General features: G+C 44.8%; 1 protein-coding gene across 2 annotated transcripts in view; it reads left to right on the forward strand.

The window, feature by feature from the left end:
- Positions 1-20,567, forward strand: part of MARCHF3 (membrane associated ring-CH-type finger 3) — a 178,342-nt gene that overhangs the window by 132,904 nt on the left and 24,871 nt on the right. For both annotated transcript variants that reach the window (XM_072728660.1, XM_025994997.2), the window contains exons 2-3: positions 9,702-9,945; positions 12,979-13,183. In XM_072728660.1, the coding sequence (XP_072584761.1) occupies positions 9,758-9,945; positions 12,979-13,183 (393 nt within the window). In that variant the 5' untranslated portion in view covers positions 9,702-9,757. The remainder of the gene's footprint in view (positions 1-9,701; positions 9,946-12,978; positions 13,184-20,567) is intronic.

The following is a 20,567-nucleotide window of genomic DNA, read 5'->3' on the forward strand; positions in this document are numbered from 1 at the left end:
TGTCTCTGCCTCTCTCTCTCCCTGTGTGTCTGTCATGAGTGAATGAATAAAATCTTAAAAAAAAAAAAAAATGACAAAATCTTGATTGTCAGATTGGCACGATGGCATATATGTCAGTTTACTTAATATTCTCTCTGTTTGAAACTTTTCATGGCAAAAATACTAAGGAAAAGAATAACAGATCTCTCTCAGAGGTGGTAGTGGGGATCCAAAGCAGCTGTAACTAGAAAAAGATCATTATCTGATGATCAAAAATGTCTCATGTTGTTTTTTTTTTTTTTCTTATTTGAAGATGTGCTTTTCTCAAAGAAAAACTCATTTTATTAGATTGGGCGGGGGGCAGTAATCACTAGAAACCAATTCCATTGCCTGACATCAAGCAACTGGAGGAGAATTTGGGTAACAAATAGTCTCTGGTGTGAAAGTGAATGCTGATCTTAGCTCAAATAACTTGCTTTCTTCAGCATCCGCAGTGGTTGGTCTCCAGGGATTTATCTGGCTACATGTGTTTTTCACATTTATTAGTGAAATTGGAGATTCAAGAATAAAACCCAGTCCTCAGGAACATTTTGTTAATTTGTGACACACCAGAGATTTTTTTTTAGCCCATAAAGCAAATGAATGAGCTCCTTGGGGGTGTAACTGTTATTTTCACCCTGGAAGGCAGTAAAGACCCACTATATCTATTAAGTACTTAGAGAATGAAAATGAATAGTGCTACAAAAATAGAAAAATATACTCACAGTATTGCTATTAATAGTGTAATATTTTTTGTCTGTTCTGAAGGAAAACCCATCAGATGAAAAATTAAAAGGAAAGGTAAACCTTGGTATCACATTTGGCTGTTTTATCTTGGTTAAGAATTCAATTCAGTGTCAATATTAAGTTGTTTTGCTTCTGTCAAACAGGCTGGATCAAGGTTAAGGAAACTCACCCATTCTTTCCTTTTTTTTTTTAAGATTTATTTATTTATTCATGAGAGACACGGAGGCAAAGAGAGAAGGAGGCTCCCTGTGGGGAGCCTGATGCAGGACTCGATCCCAGGACCCCTGGATCACGCCCTGAGCCAGAGGAAGACGCTCAGCCACTAAGCCATCCAGCTGCCTCTCTAACAGGCTTTAAAGATACTAGGCTGTTCTCGGGAGGCTTGGGGACAGAGCAGGCTAGTTGTCACACTGAAAAAGTCTAGTTATAGCTGATGCTCCAGCAGGTGGTGGCTCTGTAAGATGCAAGGACTGATATAGATGCATGGTGAGCTGGGCCAGGCAGCCAAGGGAGCAAGAGGAAGAAGGGGCACGTGCTCAAACGAGAGAAAGTAACTCCTCGGAGATCCCTTTGAAGGAGTTCATTGAATGCTTTGCATTGAAGTAGGTATGACGAAGGTACGAAAGAGGCCTCATTCCCCACCAGTTTCATGATGCACAAGAACCCAGTGATGAAGTGAAGGGATTGTATGATAAAGTGATCTTAGATAACTCAGCCCTTGGCGAAATGTTGCTTTTTTTTCTCTCGTGCTTGTTTGTATCTTGACTTAAAAGACTTGGACCCGTTTATTTTAGGGAAGCACTAAAAAAGAACCTATGGTTTATCTCTGCATGTATGAGGATGCTTGCGAGTGTGTGTAGTGTAAAGGGAGGGAACAGAGTCTATGGGCCGAGAAAAGTAATTCTGGGGGGTGTTTTTGTGCTTTTCCGCTATATTTACACAAGACTGTCAAAGCAGATGTCATGTCAGCAATTCTGCCTCCGTGAGATGTTTGCTTGGGCAGACGGGAGGGTAGCAAGGAGATGCAGAGGAGATGGCCCAGGCGACGGGATGCAGAGGTAGGATCTGGAAGGGGCCTCTTATCCCCACCCTGGCCCCTGACTGTTGAAGGATGACCTGCTGCCCTGCAGTCCTCAGCACTGCTCCATGTACCAGGCACACACCTACCCCAGGTCCTCAGTGTCGGTGCGACAATGAGGCTTAGCGCCAAGTAGTTGTCTTCTGTTGATAAGTGCTGGATGGCAGTTAAAAGCCAGGGGGCTCTGTCCCTCTCCCACACACCGCCCCCACTAAGGGCTCCCAGAGTACTCCTGACCCCAAAGCCAAACATGTGCAAAAACAATGCAGAGATACACAGAGACCCTGACATGTCTCTAGAGCACATGTGAACGAACCATGGGATTTGAGGGGCTTCTAGTAATACGAAGCATAAGAAAGGGAGTTCTCTAGTAACAAAGACAGGGCTGAAAAGCAAAATCCAGGGAGCCCCCATCCTTTAGACCTCAAGGGCCTGATGGTGCTGCAGGGAGGCCTGGGCCCCCAGAACCTGACAGAATGCAGACCCTGGACACTGCCCTGGGGAAGGGCAAGACTGCAGCCTCCCTGTGGTCGAGGTGAAATGCAGACAGGGAAAGCCCCAGAGAACCCGGGCTTAAAATAAGCCAATAGCTGGTTGGATTCTAGGACGCGGGAGGCCGTGGTTAGGAACTTAACAAACCTGTATGCCTAGGATGGGGCTGTTTGCACAGAAGAGGATGAGTGAGGTAAAATCTGGAATGAACCCTGCATCAGCTTCCTTAATGCTCAGCATTCACTTGGATGGTGGCAGAAAATGGGTATGAGTGTAGCAACAGATTGGGGGCTCCGACTCTTAGAGTGTATTCTGTCCTCAGTGGGGCTGCAGTGTTCATCCCCTGTATTATCAGATATCCCGGTCAGCAGGCGTACCCTCCACACTTCTCCTTAAGCTAGACAGGTAGCTGTTTGGTCCTGGGCGCGCTGAACATCACTTGAAGGATGGATACATTTTTATTTTTCATCTCCAAGTGAGGTCCTGTGACCATCTTATTCTGTTTTACCTTTTCCTCTCTGTTATTTTTAAACTTGTCATTTCAACTTCCCTGATGTGTCCCAATTGCTTCCCAGTCCCCAGAACTCATCAGTGAGCTCTGCTCCCCCACTCACTTCCCCCTCCACACACTCAGCAGGGCTGTGTGTGCAGGAGCCAGTTATTATTTACAAGTGTAATTCAGCTGTCGCTATGTCTTTGAATGCACAGGGTAGTTGTGGGATTTTTAATTACCATTTTCATCTATATAATTAAAATTAAATGAAAAAATGGATAGCCTCCAAGATCGAATTAATTTTATGAGTACTTCTTGAGGGGAAAAAATATGTATAAACATGATAATTGTTACTTGATTTGCCTTCAGCAGAACTAGAGAATTTTACCTGCCTGAAGAGAAAATTAGTCATTTTAAATGAAAAAAAAAAATAAAAAAGATTAGTCCAATACTTCTGGTACATCTTGCAGCTGAGAAACAAAAATAATAACGTGGATGGGAAATGATAAATAACTCTGGGTATCACTTTCAAATAGTACACTGTGTGATTGGATCTCTCCGGATCCAACTTGCCCTTATGCTAATCTGGATTTTTTTCCTCTTGGGTCATCACTAGTGTTTACACAGTCCTCAAAAAAAATGTCTTTACCCCCAAACCAAAAACTTCTTTCATACTTGGAAACAAGCGTTTCGCCTGCTCACTCTGCTTTGCAAGTGTGACAATGCACACATCGGCGGAGAATAATGAGAAAAAGGGAAGTTTTTTTGTTGTTTTGTTTTTTGTTTTTTAAATCCATTGGGCCAGCCAGTGTTGCAGTCTGCAGACTCATGAAGTGCCTGATGGACATGTTTATAAAGACTTGGATGGTCACTTTATTTGGAATGACAAACTCTCCGCTCCACATAATGAGGTCAGTGAAGCATCCAGAAAAGAAACGTATAATTTGGGAGCATGGGTCTGAAGCACAGCCCTGCCGAGACTATTTAAGTTTAATGAAGCAGCTACTTTGCCGCTACACAGTCTTAGTAAATAGCCTCCTTGGCGTGTTTTTGAAAACTTAAATGTTGCTGGTAATCATGTCCCAGCCATCTCCTTGGAGAGCCTTTGTGCCCTGTTCTCAAAAGAAATATGCCACTTTTACATGTTAATGGTTTTGAAATTAGTCATTCCCTCCATTTTCATTGGAAAGGAAGGTCAGTGTGTAATTCCCCTCCTGCCTTCATTTTCTGTGAACATTCCGGAAACTCCAAATCAGTTCATCAGGCATGCAGTGCACTGTCTGGTTATAACATGCCTCAAAAGCTAGGGAAATGTTCTATGAAAGAGCATTCCTATTCTCAGAGATTGTTCTTAGAATTCAGAGGCTAAAAGGCTCCCTCAGAGGGGAAAGTTCCTGGACAGAGCATCATTGCTTTCTTTTTTTTTTTCCTCTCATTTCAATCAGGAACCAATGTGTACTGCCCGCACATGGGTCTCATTGAGGAGGCCTTGCTCCCAGAATGGGCAACCCCTCTAGGAGTGCTAAGGGACACTTGAGAGATGCTTCCTGAAGCAGATTTGCTCACATAAAACTAAGGTCGGGCTTCTGAATCCTGGACCAGTGTTAATGATGTGTCACTCTGTGGGAGCACAAAGCCATCTAGTCATTCCCCCAAATTTAGGGCAGTTTCCTCTGAGAAAGCAGGGGCATGACTGCTAGTGGAAAGGTGCCAGATCTTCACGGCTCTGCAACGCTTAGAGGGTCTGGGGAATGGTCCTCAGAAAATGTAAAGCCAGATTCAAAATGGCCAGACTCTGTACCCTCAGAAACTTCAAAGGAATACCCAGTAATTTATTTTAGAAAAAAAATTTTTTTGGAGTGGATGAAAAAATGAATACATTTGCTTCTTGATTCTTTGTTGACCAACTCTGATTGTGGGGTGACAGAGGACCCTTCTAGAACATATGGAGACCTGCAGATCCTACTTCTTAAAAAATTCCTGGAATTACTAGGGTAGAGTTTGGAGGTCCATTCTTGCTGCTGAGTGCCACTCCAGGTTGGGCCTGCTCAGTCCACTGCCAGGGAGCCTGCCTGACCAGGTTAGTGCCAGCTAACACACATACCCTTACGCTCTCATTCTTACCTTCAACCCCATAGGAATTTGTATACCCATACAGAGATGCCAACCTAACATATTCTTCCCCCAAACAGACTTGTTGTCCTAAATCTAAGAGATTACAGTTGACTTGTCACTGAAAACGCATTTCTGATGGAAGCAGGTCTGAAAAGGCACTTGGGAGTGGCTTGCATTTTATTTTCTAGGATATCTATCACATGCTAGATAAGCTAAGGTCATGGTGGCTGCTCTAACATATAGACCCAATTATCAAATGTAATAACAGGTTTTCATTGTATGCCTTCACTAAACATTTTCATGAACAAGTGAGGACTTGTGTTCAGGGATCTGAGGGAGACAGGGCTGGGGAGAATGAGGAGAAGTGGATGTACAGGGAGAGGTTCCTTCATGCTCACCTGCCAACAGAAATGGAGTAGTATAACATCAGAACTCAAGAGTGATCCAAAAGTACAGTGTGGTAGAAGCTCACCAGCCACGGGGAAAGATAGTTTTCAAAGACAGAAACAAAATGCAGCCCAGCCTAAAAAAAGAGCAGGAATTAAAGTTAATGTGGCAATAACTCTCTGCACAGGACCCATTCTATTTTATAAAGCATGTTCACATGTATTATTTTGAGGCCTCACAAACACCCCGATGAAGTGGCTTCAGGAAGTATTAGTACCTTTATTCCAAATATGTGAGAAATTTCAACCAAGGCTGAGAGGCCGAGTGATTGACCCTGGTGAGTCCTGAGCCAAGGCTCAGGCTTGGATGTCCTGCCTCTGAGAACAGAGCCTTCTCCCATAACTGTGATCCTCAGGGAGGTTCCAGGGGCAGTGGAGGTGAACAGAACCGCCTCCCCCCGCCCCTCCTCCACATCCTCCGGACACATCCTCATGGTGCCAGCCACGTTCCCATGGAAATCACTTACCAAAGGCAGACTGTTCAGAAACAGGGCAACGATTAACTGCAGCCTGGTTGGGTCCTTGCTTTGGTATAACCTGTACTCTACCCTTTAAAGGGGTCACAGTTTAACGGACAGGCCTTTTGTATCTTAACAAGTGTCTCATCGGGCTTTCATTTATCTAGCCACTCCCTCCTCTTTGGCTGTCTCCCTCTCGTCCACCTAGCGCCACACTGTTCACTGTGTGCAGCTGGATGTGGCCAGTGCCATATCATGTTTTATTCGGAGCCTGAGAAAGCAATTATACAAGGAGTCAAGCCTGGCCAACAAAGGACCTGTCCTACCGGTGCAATCTGATGTTCAAATTTACAGAGAACACGCCACTCCCCACCGGCACTGTGGTGTTGTCCTGAGAAACCCCAGCAAGCCAAATTCTTGGGTGAACTAGGAAGCTACTTTCCCACAAGGGCAGCAGCGTTTATAAGGAAGCGGTTGAATGGTGCTTGAAATTTTGCAGGATGATCAGTGGAAGCCCAGTTAGGCTGCAAACCGACAGTTCAGCTCTTTCTAGCATCCACAGCCACAGCCTACTGTTTTCCCAGGTGGCTCTGAAGGAGACAGGGAAATGCAGTGGGCCATTTGTCACTGCCCCAGGTGCCACATATGGATGCCAGTTGGTGCATGCAGCCTGCAGAGGCCCTGCCCTGGGTCTGGTCAAGGCCTCTGGACTCCCTTTTGACTGAGACTGGGGAGAACGTTCTCCCTTCTCTCCTTCACCTGAGGAGATGCTTAGATCCACGTTTGTGGGGTCGGAACCAACTCAGCCCTTCCTGCTACAACCTCAGGTGCCTGTGCTCTGCATTATCCTTTCCACCCCATTTGCAATTCAAGACATGGTCTTTTAGAAGCATGAGAACTAACTATGGGCATGCTAGTCTTGGTATCTCAAGGTTATTCTGGTGCATGATGGTTGGCAAATAGGCTGGTCTGTTCTTCAGTGAGTGCTAGACTGGAGTGTCCCATCAGACAGGTCCCAAGTGGGGTCCAGGGCTCTGCAGAGATGGCACAAGAGAAGTGGCCAGGGCTCACCTGCAGGAGGAAGCAAGGTAGAGGAGCCTCCTGTCCATTTATGCTCAACTCCTTGCCCTGCACTCATGGGAACGGAGTAAGCCCATTAGATGGCTGGTGATATAGATCCCTTTTGCCTTTAAGAAGAAAAACGAAATGAGGTATATTGCCCAGAAGTGAAATTACAGATATAAAAGAAGCATAAAGGGAACTCTACTTCTAAAATGGTGTTAAGGGCATTTTATTGCAGATTTAGGTCATATACTTCGAACTACTTTCTTTGATGAGAACTTAATCTGGGTTACAAGTGAATCACCGTGGGGAACATTGTGTGCCTGCATGATGTATCTTCATGAGGGTAGCCTAACCCCTGAGAGCCCGCAGTTCCTTTCCTCCCTCTGTGCATTCTTCCTCTACCTCCTTCCAGTTCCATCGAGCACAGGGAGGAAGCATTTGGTCCTGTGAGTTGAAGTTATGCAAAACCCGAAAATAGACTCTCAGAGTGCATCCAGACATAATGATTCCATGTGGCAAGAAGGTCACTGTGTCTGCTTTTCCTGCCAAGGCATCCCTGGCTCTTAATCTATGGCTGCTTGTGAAGCAAGAGAGCTGTGCCAAGAAGTTACACTTGGTGACTGGGAGGCATGAGAATTTAAAATCACGTCAATGGGGTTTTATAAGAGCAGGCTGGGGGAGGGGGATTACACACAGTTTTAGAAGTTGGGCTTTGAACATCCTTTTGTTCTGCGGTCTGAGAGCTACCATAACTCAGTTATTTAAAAAAAAAAAAAAATCTGGCCTCAGCTACAAATCAGCTCCACTCTGCCAACCCTGCCAAAAATTAAAAAGACATCCACCCAGAAAGTCTATGGTTATCCGAGTGGTGGGATTATGAGTGAGTTGTGTTGTTTTCCTTGCACTTTTCTGTACAATCTCTAACATACACTCTGGTTTTCACAATGTAAAAAGGAAGAAAGGCAGGCAGGAAGGAAGGCAGGCAGGCAGGCAGGCAGACAAGCAACAAATCCTATTTAAAAAGCAAAACTAAACTACCTAATTATCCAATCATATCCTTGAAACCTTACTGTCTAGTGGTTGCGAAGTCCTCCAGAGTTGTAACAATGCCATGGCAGAGGCAACTTTGCCTGGGCCCCCGCATCAGACCTCAGACTAGGACCGGTGTCCGTAACCCCCTCCCCTCCACCAGGCTCCAAGGGTATCCCAGCAGAGAGCAGACCACAAACGCTGAGAGGGCTTGTGGCAGCCAACGACAGGAATGCGAACATGCTAGAGCAAGGCCAGCCAGACACCTCAGCAGCAAGGAGGAGATTCCCTTCCTGTCCAGCTGTCTTGATGGCCAGGCCTCCTGACATGTGCTTGCTGGGAGGGAGGGCATCCGTTCAAGCTCATCTGCAGACACTGTGTTCTCATCCTAAGAATGTCCAGTTGATGCACAATGTTCTGGAAGCTGGGAAGATCCTGTTATCCAGACCTGTGGGAGTCAAGTCCCATATAATAAGTGGAGGAAAGAGCTAGGAGAAAACAATCCTTTGAGGAATTCCAAAAATCCTCCTGGGGTAGTGGGGTGGATTTCCTTTGACTTGAGGCTTTTACCATCCAGTTTGCTTATTGACGTGAACTCGGTCCATCGACCAATCCTGCATCCATCTTCAGACTCCAGGCTGTGTTGAGCTCTGGAGCCTGCAGCAAGTAGGCTGGAGAGAAACAGCCATATCTCCAAAAATAAGATGCAACTCCTATGAGTTTCCATAAAGACCTCTATTTTTCATGCATTACATCCAAACTTATTACTGGATGCAGTGGGGTTTGTTCATACCAATGGGTCTGAGGTCCTGTTGAAGCCCACACCACCCCAGTGAGGGACAGAATTCCTTGCAGGCTGTGTGACAGACTATGTGTCAGGGAGGTAAAGCCCATATTAAGAATGGATTATTTTTAACGGGCAGTGGAGGTATCATCCATCCTCAGTTCCTGCATTCTTCTATGTGATCCTCTATGATGATGCAGCATCCCTGGATTTTTAAGTATTACGCTAACAGACTAGATTCTAATTTTTTTTTGATACTAATGTTTTGATTGTGATGTCCATTAAGAAAAAAATTAACAAGTTCACCCAACTCATCATTTCCCATTAATAACCATTTAAGACAAGGCTAAAATAGGTTAAGTTTTTCAAGGAAGTTAATTGTCAAGATATATTAAGTAGAAAATTGTGTTATGGGGCACGGATATGGCAACAGTCAGAAAGGTGGACATTAATTGATTCATTCTGGCCAACATTGTCCTAGAAGCTACTACTTAGCCAAAGTCTTTTCTCCCCACCCCCTTTCCCCTGTTTTTAATCTTAGCATCTCAGAATGAGGCTGAATGGGAATAAACGACTTACAAGAAAAAAAGAGTTGTAAACGGTTTTAATAATGATCTAGTAACTTTGAGAGAGTGTCAACAAAGACCTACTGCTTCTCTGGCATAGAGAAGGAAAACTGCTTATCTCCTCTTCAGATCTGGCCCCAGAGGCATCAGGCCCTCCCCTCTCCAAGAGCAGGGCTCTTAAATGTTTATGCACACCTACATGCTCCTCTCGTTCATAAGCATGTCCACTGTTTCTTGCTGGCTCCATGTGTGCACATGCGTGAGCATTACATGGTAACAAGATCACACGCCACGTTGAGGCTTCCCCTGTTATTTATGTTAAATAATGACATGATGATGTGGGTGGCCTGTAATTCCCCATTTTCTGTTAACCACCCTGCCCAAGGAAACTGTTTTCTGATCTCTCCTAGATGGAAATCCTGTATGAATGTGGAAGCCATTAGCAGAGTAATTGCTGTCTGTTACCATGACAACCAGCCGCTGCAGTCACCTGCCCGAAGTGTTGCCAGACTGCACCAGCTCGGCTGCGCCCGTGGTGAAGACCGTGGAGGATTGTGGCAGCCTCGTGAATGGGCAGCCGCAGTATGTCATGCAAGTTTCGGCCAAGGACGGGCAGCTGCTGTCAACAGTAGTGCGGACTCTTGCCACCCAGAGGTAGTACCACTATTAAAATAATTGAATCTGTAATTGATCTGGAGGACTCTGTCAGATGGAAAATGCTAAAGGGAATGTAATTAGCTCTCGGGTCTTTGTGTCAGGTGAGAGGAGGTGCTGCCCAAGTCCTTTCGTCACTGTTTCTATAGCAATGGGGTATAAAGCTACCATTCACGTTGTTGAGTTTTCTACTTCAAGTCACGCTCGCAGAGAGCCAGGGCCAGGCGGGGAAAGATCCCACAAGACACAGGGTCGCTTTCTTTACCTTTGTTATTTTGACATTGCTATGGTAATTACACTCTTGTCGCTGGGTGCTGACAAAGGTAGCCCTCTGTTAGCATGGAAAGAAGGAGGCACCTGATTTCAGGAAACAAAGCCAAAGTGACTGGACTTGTGGGCAAAACTTCTGAAGTGGCATTCCTGGTGCTGGTGCCAATCAGCACCACCTGATGGGAGCACCATGCAGGTCTCCTTCCTGGATGACTCTCTTCTCTGGCACGTTCTGGGGGCCTCTTCTGTTGACCCCTCCTCTGTGCCTCCCACCCCCACTCCTGATCCTTGAAGACATACCCTGCCTTAGGAGGTACTTTTGTTCAAACCACCACAGCTCACCTCCCCTGAATGAGGAACCAAAGCAAGGCCAAAGGTGCTGAGCAGCCCAGAGATAGCTTATCCAGGTAGGTACTTTGTCCCTGGAGGTCTCCTCTTGTGCTGTTGCTGTCCGATGGCAGATTGAAAGCCACAGGCTGCCCAGCCAATACATGTTCCTTGACTTCTCCACCTTTCTGTTCAGGATAGGTAGGGGAACTTTGATCGATTAATGTAAAATGGCTATAGGCACTGGACCTGTCCTCTCATAGCAGCAATGACACCTCTCACCCTAAAACTTTGGGCCAGTCACCCACACAGTGACCGCTTATCTTGGTCTGAGCAACTCAACCAAGCCCTCCAGTAGAGATACAGGCTCACCTGCGGCCAGACTGCTGGTAGCACCACAGCATTTTCTGTTGCCCCAGCCTGGACGTGGCAGCCACCAGACACAGACTCACACCTTTGTATGTCTTGTAAACACTGCCCATGTACCTTCTGCTGTCCATTTCTGCAACTATCACTAAGGGATAAAGTAGGAAAAAAGTCCATCTATATTTTTCCACCTCTCAAAAACCTTTTTAACTTTTAACAATTAGTTAGGACTCAGAATATGACAAGGCTATGGGCATCATTGCTCATATGTGACATGAGACAGATAACTGCGTGTGCAACCATCATCCTGGCGGACTTCATACATTTTGTTTAATCAGGAAGAACAGGCTACAGAGTTAAAATGATCTAGAACTGTGAGCCAGTGTGTGTGTGTGTGTGTGTGTGTGTGCGCGCGTGCTCGCGCGCGCGTATACGCACACGTGCACACATATCAGGTGTTTTCACACGTTCTTCTATCACGTGGTCATGTAAACCAGATGATTTTAGACTTTCACGTGCATTTGGCTCAGTGGGAATGAAGGAGCCAGGAATAGTCAAAGAAAAAAAAAGTCAGATCCTTAAACTTTCTTCTCGCAGCCCTGGGCGTAAATGGATTCTTATACCTGGGCAAGTAGGTAGTCTTTTCCTCTTTTGATCCCTTTTCAGCCTTCATTCATTTCTAGGATCATCCCACAAAGGCCCTTAGGGGATGACACTGCTTCCATGGCTGTTTCCATTTGGCCCATGTAGATGATGTCAAAGAGAGTGATGGGTCCAGGTCAGGTGAGGGCAGGTAGAGAGGCTGATCCTCAGATGGGCACACACAGTGATAACAGTTTAAAACCAAATGCCCAGGCCACGTGGGCAGAGGGAGCCTGCTTCTTCTTCTGCCTATGTCTCTGCCTCTCTCTCGTGTGTCTCTCATGAGTAAATTAATAAAATCTTCAAAAAAATAAAACCAAATGGCCAATAAAGGACAAAATGGGAAGCAATATAAGATGTAGTTCAGAAAGGAATTGTCCTCTCATAAGACACAGTATGCACTGGGAGCTGAGGTGTCTTAGTTTGAGCTCTTCATTGGCCACGAACTTCCCTGATGAGTGGTACATCTTTTGATTTTTCCCTGACCTGAGTTTTCCCGCGAGTGGAAATAGTTAGCATTAACTACACATTTACCACATGCTGGTCCCTATACCAGGCTTCTGATTTGGACAAGCTTTTCTCATCCTCATGTCACATATGAGGAAGGCACCATTCTTTGCACCTGTTTTAGAGAGGAGGAAACTAAAGTCTATAGGAAACTAAAGTATAGAGAGTTGATGTTACTTGCACCAAGTTAGCCAACTGGTAGGCAGCAGAGCTGGGGTTCAAGCCGGGCTGTGGAACTCCATAGCCTTCCTCATGAACCACTATGCCATGTGCCTTCATCGAGGCCAATGAAGTAATACTTATTACTTGAAGTAATACTTGTTACTTGCATTTGGCTTGATATCCTTAGCATCCCAGAGAGCATCCTTGGGAAGCTCGAAGGATCATCAGCCACTCAGCTCGGTGCTCTGGCTCAGACAGCAGTTGTGTGTGATGGCTTGAGAGTTGGCTGCCAGTTTACTTGCCTCCCCTCATCCTCCCACCCTTATGAAAGGAGAAATGAGAAGAACCTCTAAGTATTTGAAAGTGTCCTGGCTTGATTCAAAAAGACACAACTGGCCTAGAAACTGCAGTTGATATACAAAACAATTTCCATTTTTAATGGTGAGGGATAGTTCTGATTTTCTGGTGGGTAGTTTGAACAATACCCATAACCAAGACAAAAATAACATGCTGCTTGCTTTCACCCACTTTCAGCTGTGGGCCACCCCCTACTTCTTTATATTGGCAAAAGGAGAAACCCAAGGTCCCTGGCACTGACCCCCACTGCCACATACACAGTGGACATCTAGGGTTTTAAAGCAGGTGTCCGTTTGAGTGGCTGCCACTGGGGGAGGTCTGAAGGACGTGGAGCCAGAGGGCTGTCCTCATGGTGATGGTTTCCAGCCTGGTGACTGGCAGATGCCTCTCCTTTTCTTGCAGCCCCTTCAATGACCGGCCGATGTGCAGGATCTGCCACGAGGGCAGCAGCCAAGAGGACTTGCTCTCTCCTTGTGAATGCACAGGGACCTTGGGGACAATTCATCGGAGCTGCCTGGAACACTGGCTGTCATCCTCAAACACCAGCTACTGTGAACTCTGCCACTTCAGGTTTGCAGTCGAGCGCAAACCCAGGCCGTTAGTGGAGGTCAGTAATTGGGGCACGTCCTGAAAACTTAGCTCTAATGAGCAAATGATGTCTGCTTTCATGCCCAAATCACAAACCCTTGTGCAGCTCAGTGAAGCACAGAGGGAGCAATGTGTGAGTGTGTGTGTATGACACAGACAGAAGCAGCTCACATGCTTGCTCTGGAGCCAACAGGAGAGAAAGGTGATCTCCATGAAGAAAGGGGAAGCCAGTGTGGAGGAGAAAGGGGAAGTTTACAGAGCTCTTCTCTCTTTTTCCATCCCTGTGAAGTGGAACACACAGATCCAACACTTTGTCTTTGGATACCATCTGCCCAATTTGAAGTGATGGATAAATGGGCATTTGGGTTGCATATTCTGAGAGGTATGAAAAAATATAGGTGCATAGTATAATGATGCTGACTCAGACTTCTGGGATTTGAAGAGTTCCAGGACCTTAGGTAAATAACTTTACCTCTTGAAATTACTATGAAGCTTAAATGAGGAAAGATTTCTAAAGCACTAAGAATACCAAGTACATACCCAAGTGTTTGAGTTAAAAAAAAAATGTCTCTTAGGAAATTATACACAAGCATTATTTCAGCTAATAACCTAGCACTGGAATCTCTTTTCTTAAAAGTCAGGCATTTCAACCCAGCCATTAAAATGGCAGGACACTCTTTCATATTTTAGAAACCACACATTTCTACTTTAGACCAAGAGTCTGGTCCTGTATTAGCTATAAGCAGCGGAAAATATCAGTAGGCTATTTTGCCCTCTCTCCTACCCTCAATTTCTACTAGTCAATTAAAAATTGGAGGTTAGCAACAATAAATATTTTAATATATTATGAGCCAGAGCTAATTGAAAGAGACTGAGACCAAGATTATGGGCCTCTAATCCAGACCCGCTGATAACCTCCTTCTTTCAGCAACTGATCCAGCAAAACTCTGGCATTAAACTAGAGCCAGAAATCAAGACACGCTTCTTAGAAACTATATAAAACAGGATGTTAGCACCTCAGCACTTACAGCTCTGGAGAGCTCTGCATACACCTGCTCTTGTGTTTGACCTTGAAAGTTTAATCAGGACCTATAAGCTGGGGCCTGTTTTAGCTATGACTTATTTGCCAAATGGCACAAAATTTATTTGACTTGCCTCAATACACCCTATGCTTTAGGACTCTGGATCAAGTGACCTCTCCATGAAACAGTCTTGCTGCTTGACATCCACTTTCAGAAATTCCCGTTGGGAATCTGGCCCCATGCCACATTCCCTGGAATTTACATTTCAGAACTTTTCTGCAGAAGTGGGAGCAGAGGGTATAATTAAATAATAAACAAGGGAGGTGAAGATTTCTCAAGCCCAAAGGCAAAAGTTAAAAAGAAGCTTATTTCTCCTTTCTAGAAATTTCTGGAACCTCCCCAAGTTGATATTGCACCATCTCCAGGGAAGCTAGCTAGCTTCCCAGAGTAAAAAAAAAAAAAAAACTCTGCTTCAAAAGGGCTACAATCCAGTGATCTTTACTGGCACTTGTTAAAAATCCTAGTGTGTGTGTGTACACAACAAAGAAGGTTGTATGTGTACACATACGTGTGCTCACATGCACACATCTCGGTTTTACCCAGCTAACTCACCTGTGTCAAATCACCTGGTGAACCCCTTCTATCTCAGAGAGGGAAACATGTACCCACACACGGAGGTTCTTCAAAGTTGCCTCTGTTTGGCCACAGATTCTGGGATCTTAGGCAGCTGTCATTACACAAGGAATCGAGGCAAATGACCTTGAGAATGTGTGAGGTACTCTGTAAGATTTAAGGCCTTGCCTACAAAAACTTCACCCAAACGGTCACCGGTGGTGAAATTTTCATTGCACAAATGGAATGTGACATTTTTCAGAGTTAATGATGATTGAACAAGTTGAAAGTGAAAGGCAAACCTTCTCAAGCCGGGGGAGGCTGGCCGTTTGATCATCCCATGGCGAAATGAACTTGCTGTTTGACCACAAGCAATAAAAAGAAGTTGTCTTTGGTTTCTCAGCTGGAGGACAAATGAGAACCAGGTGCAGGCCGATTTTTCAACAAATGACATTACTAATTGACTTTTCCTCTCTTACCAAAGGGCAGGTTTATTCACACTGAGCTTTGCTTCATATTTTTATCTCGAGGTAACCATGAATCTTTTTTGGAAAATCAGCAAAACCCGCCTATTTAGGTTAAGCATTGGGAGTATTGTTACTTTATTTCTCATTTGCACTCTTTCAATTGCTTTAATCATTACTGTATTTACCAGTTGGATCTGCCTTCTCATTAAAGCTAGAAAATTCTCTAACATTGAATTTCAAAATCAATGTGATAATAACAGCTTCTTGTTTGTTAGAGGAAGTGGTTGAAAAAGTCATTTATAAACGTTATTTGTCAGCACCCAGGTGTTAACATTGGTCAGAATCACAGTCATAGCGCCAATTCCCACCCTCAGGAAATTCCCCCAGTCCTTAATTCAACATAAACCCTCATCCTCCTGATCGACACTGTTCAGAAAACAGTGCCCCATCCCTTCCTTTCCTGCATTCTCTACAGCTCGATGTTCACTTTGAACAGATCAGAAACCTAGGATTTCTGACTACGAGTTTCTACTCAGAGTGGCCAAATCAATGGACTGGTTTATATTAGCATCTCCAACCCAGACATCATCTCCCCCACTTAAACAGTGCTCATCTGTGTGACACAGCTCGGTTTCTCAGAGCTGTGATTTGGGGGGTCAAATGAGTGGGGAGTGAGCTACAGGCTCTCCATGATATCCTTGGTCTCCAAAAATGCTTTCAAAAAATACATTTCACACTTGAAATGAAGACATTCTATGATATGTCATTTATACCTCAATAAGATGATTTTGTGTGTGCTTATCTACTAATCTACCTACCTTCATGGGTAGACTAAATCATTTAGTCTCCTCCGGTCAATTCATTGTCAATTTTATATCCTTATTTTATTATATTTCATTTTACTTTTATTTTTTGCTGCTAAGTAAGCCAGTATAACAAGAGCTAGTTTCTTTTTTTTTATTTATTTATGATAGTCACAGAGAGAGAGAGAGAGGCAGAGACACAGGCGGAGGGAGAAGCAGGCTCCATGCACTGGGAGCCTGATGTGGGATTCGATCCCGGGTCTCCAGGATCGCGCCCTGGGCCAAAGGCAGGCGCCAAACTGCTGCGCCACCCAGGGATCCCCAACAAGAGCTAGTTTCAACCCAAGAGAGCTACCCTGTGATCATCTGGTTTATTCAGACACTGGTGAATTTCTTCTAGTCCAGTTTATGTAAATCTCTTAAGGTCTGTGGCAATCAAGCAAAGCTTGAAAGGGAAGCATTCAAACTGTATGTAACAAAAGAAAGAAAGAAAGAAAGAAAGAAAGAAAGAAAGAAAGAAAGAAAGAAAGAAAGAAAGAAAGAAAGAAAGAGAGAAAGAAAGAGAGAGAGAAAGAAAGAAAGAAGAAAGAAAGAAAAAGAAAGAAAGAAAGAAAGAAAGAAAGAAAGAAAGAAAGAAAGAAAGAAAGAAAAAGGAAAAGCAGATAAAACACACACACGTTTCACACCTCCACAACAAGCACTTCTCTCTTCTGAAGGCTACGTATTTTTCATTGATGATGGAAAATTTACCCAGTGGCAATTTGTCAGATAAATTATCCCCAAGAATAATGACCTGATAGAATGCAGTAAGTAGACATCCACTAACCAGGAGAGGATTTGCTGAATGACCAGCCTGGGTGGTTTTATGGGCTTATTTCTGCTCATTTTCAGTTTTCCTCATATCTCTCACTCTCTCTCTCTCTCTCTCTCTCTGTAAATTGAACCCTGATACCATTCTTTCATAACAAAGGGAAAAAAACAGGAAGCCAATAAAAGTACCATGATGTGCTTCCCAAAAATGTGTGCCTTGACTCCCGCCTACCGTGGTGCTTACGTATCTGATGGAGCAGTTGGCCAAGGAAGCCCACCTTATTATGTGCAAACAGCATGCTTGCAACATGAGTCCACTGATGGGAGGATCTGGCACTCGGCTTTCCTAAGACATGTATCAGTAACACCCACCCTTGCCGGGAGACTTATGAAGTAATAGATCAGCTCAGTAACGTCTTGATTAAAATGAAACAGCCAGGAAATGGTGCAAATCTGGAGAAAAAAGGCTTCCTAGGATCTGCTCTCCCTCTGATCAGGGAGACATGGTGATTTTTCACAGAGGGAGTGATTAGGTTTTCATATTCCTAGCTCCTTTCCTCGGATCCAGCTGATTGATAAGAATTGTATGAACAATTTAAAAGCTGTTCTCTGTGACTCAGAGGTTTAGCTAAATTGAAACTGAGAATGTTTTCACACATATCAGTTACTCAGAATAACGGGATGTAAAGCTAGGGGAAAGGAGAATTAAGAGGGTTCTTCTTTTTCCCCAAACTTTTTATTTATGGTATATATATATATATATATATATATATATTTTTTTTTTTTTTTTTTTTAAGTCACTAGAGGAAAGGGTTTCTAAAGTGTGCCCTGGATTCAGTGTAATCTCCAGCTACACAGCAGGAAGCGAGCTGAACTGCTATGGAGAAACCACTTTATACCTTGGCATTTGCTATTTAATAGATTTAAGACTTCCCTCAAGCCCTCTTAATAAGTATGTACCAGGCTTAGGTGGTGACGTTGCTTGGCTCTTATTATAGTGGGTTTGGTTTGGTTTTGATTTTTAATATATCCATTTAAGTAAAAACGAGAGCTTTGGTTTCAAAGCATTCAAATCCCTATCAGCAAACACTTGTAGCATTGGGGTAATTAGGGAATGATACCACAGAGGACATCAACGGATTCGGGGAGCTTCCCAGGCATGTGTACCGCCTATTCCATTCCTCGGAGGAAGACAAGCAAGCTCCCCCTTTTCCCTCCACTTCATGAGCACAGCCTAGGAAGGAGGGTAGCTCAGACCATGATCACAGCATGTGATAGGCAATCCAGAAGCATCTCCTCCTTAAGTAAATGCATGATGAAGAACCTCCCTCCCCCCAACTGCAAACTTTATATCATACATTTGGCCTATGGTTATAAGTCAGAGAAAGTGATAACACCGTGGCCTGCCTTATGGCTCAACTCAGACACAGCTGGACAAGGTCTTACATAAGAGACACAGGTGACACAGCTTTGAGCCACACAGCACACCAGAATATTTTGACTGAGCCTGATTCCCACTTGTTCACTGATCCTCAACCAGGTTTTACGGAAGGACAGGGGATTGCAGCCCAGTGTGCACTGTGAGCCGTGAGGGGAAAACATGCCCTCCAGAACTCAGAAGGAAACCGCTGGCCCAATTTAGGAAAGTGTGGCTAGGATTTGGGCAGATGGGGCCAAATCAGAAAGATTCTAGCCCAGCTAGGCTCTCCCAAGCTTGTTAGGAATCCAAGTGCTATATAAACACTGCACCATTGTCTTGGGGAGAAAAGCTCATATTAAATATTCAGTAGATGAAGACATAGGCTTACCGTGGTTATGTTAGGCCAGACTCCCTCGGCGAGAAAGGAGTAAGAAAGTCTCATGCACTGCTCTGCAGCTTTTCCTCCTATTCCGGGTCCTGTCCTGGAGGGCCAAGGTAGATGACAAGGTCATACCCTGGCATCTGCAAAGCAAGAGGGGAGAGCTTTGGCGGAACCCACCAGGAGTTCCCACTTCTCACTCTCAGGCTGAGTGCCACCACCTGAGCTCGAGGCGGGTGAGCTCAGGTTCCTCCAGCCCTGGCCCCGGGCTTCCTGGTGCCCCCCCCACACCTGAGGAGACACTCGGTCCTGCTGCTGTAGGTGAGGCTAAGGCCTCACAAAGCAGAGCAAGGACTTGGAGCAGGAAAGGTGAGCGAGGGGAGCGTTTTGACCCTTGTGTGTAAGTTGTGGGGAGCATCCCCTGCCGCCACTGAGTGAAATCCCTGCAAGTGTCTTTGCCAAGCCGGGTTTAGCATCACAACTCTTGGCAGCCCATGGCCTCCAGTGAGAACCTGGATGAGCCATTTCTCCCGTTTATGCATTTGCCCCTTCACCAGTCACATAGAGCGGAGCTCACAAACTGGCTTGCTCACTTGTGTGCGCAGGTGTGCTTTTTAGATCAACAGTATTTTTTTTTTTAAGGAAATTTGAATGCCTCTAGGGAGGATAAACATTCCCAGTTCATCCAGGCCCCGCCTCCTGCTTAGACCTATCAGCCCTCTTCATCCTCTTGCAGTATCTGCTTGCCATTTACATTTGAGATTGCAAAATTGGGTGATTTATCCCACTAAGTTCTCTGATACTATGAGCGTGTTTTTTTTTCTACCAGCATCTCTCTTTCAGGGGAGTATAGACTGAACCTAAGCATTGTTCTAAGTGAACAATGCTTATTGTTCCACGTTGTAAGTGAACTGAAATGTTTGGTTCACAATCACAAGGCAAATGAGCCACGAAGAGATGGTGTACCCACATGGACAGGGTCAGAACGACAGCAGTTCAGATACTTTGTACCTGCAGCCACCTTTGGTGTTGAGTGGTCGAACAGGTGCATCTCCACCACCTAGAATTAACAAACCTTAGTGTTTTGTGAGCGACCTCTCAGACATTTCCTTCACCTCTGCCAAGGTCTCTGGACAGGGAACCAGCCTGCACATGGGCTTGTGGCACCATCTTTGGTGCCAGCAGGTGAGATGACATCCCTGATGACCTGAGTCCTGAAATCCTCCAACCCCACAGTTGTTCAGTCTTGAATTTCCCTCTTGGTTTTGGTGGCTAATTTGGCAGTTGCATCGTTACTTAAAGCTTAGTTACAAAGAAGCTGTTTTAAGGTATCTATTAAATTCACAGCTTGCTTCATTAAAAATCACTTCATTAAAAAAGCAAGCCAACCGAAGTGTTCACATGGCCGTGCCAGATGGAAGTGAGCTAACTGCTTGGTGCCTGTGTTTTCAGCCCGTCCACTGCTGGTACAGGATTAATTTGGAGGGAAAATCCAGCTCCGTGCATAAAAAGAGTTACATGACCAGATTCTATTATTTTAAATTGTACTGATCCTTGCAGTGAACTTGGGTTGAAATACAAATTAGAATCCATGTTCTGCAGAGGACCTGTGTCAATCCAGCAGCTGCTCCATTCCACTAGCTCACTGAGGACACAAAGATGCAAAAGAGCAAGAGTTGTTTCACCCAACTTTTTAATTTTAATTCTGTATTTAAAAAAATACAGAGGGGATGCCTGGGTGGCTCAGTCGGTTAAAGGTCTGACTCTTGAGTTCGCTCCGGTCACAATCTCAGGATCGTGGGATCCAGCCCCACATCAGGGTCCACGCTCATTGTGGAGTTTGCTTCTCGCTCTCTCGCTCTCTTCTCCTCCCCTGGCTCTCACTCTCTC

This window comes from Vulpes vulpes, chromosome 12 (genome assembly GCF_048418805.1).
Source record: "Vulpes vulpes isolate BD-2025 chromosome 12, VulVul3, whole genome shotgun sequence".
NCBI classification, from domain to species: domain Eukaryota; kingdom Metazoa; phylum Chordata; class Mammalia; order Carnivora; family Canidae; genus Vulpes; species Vulpes vulpes.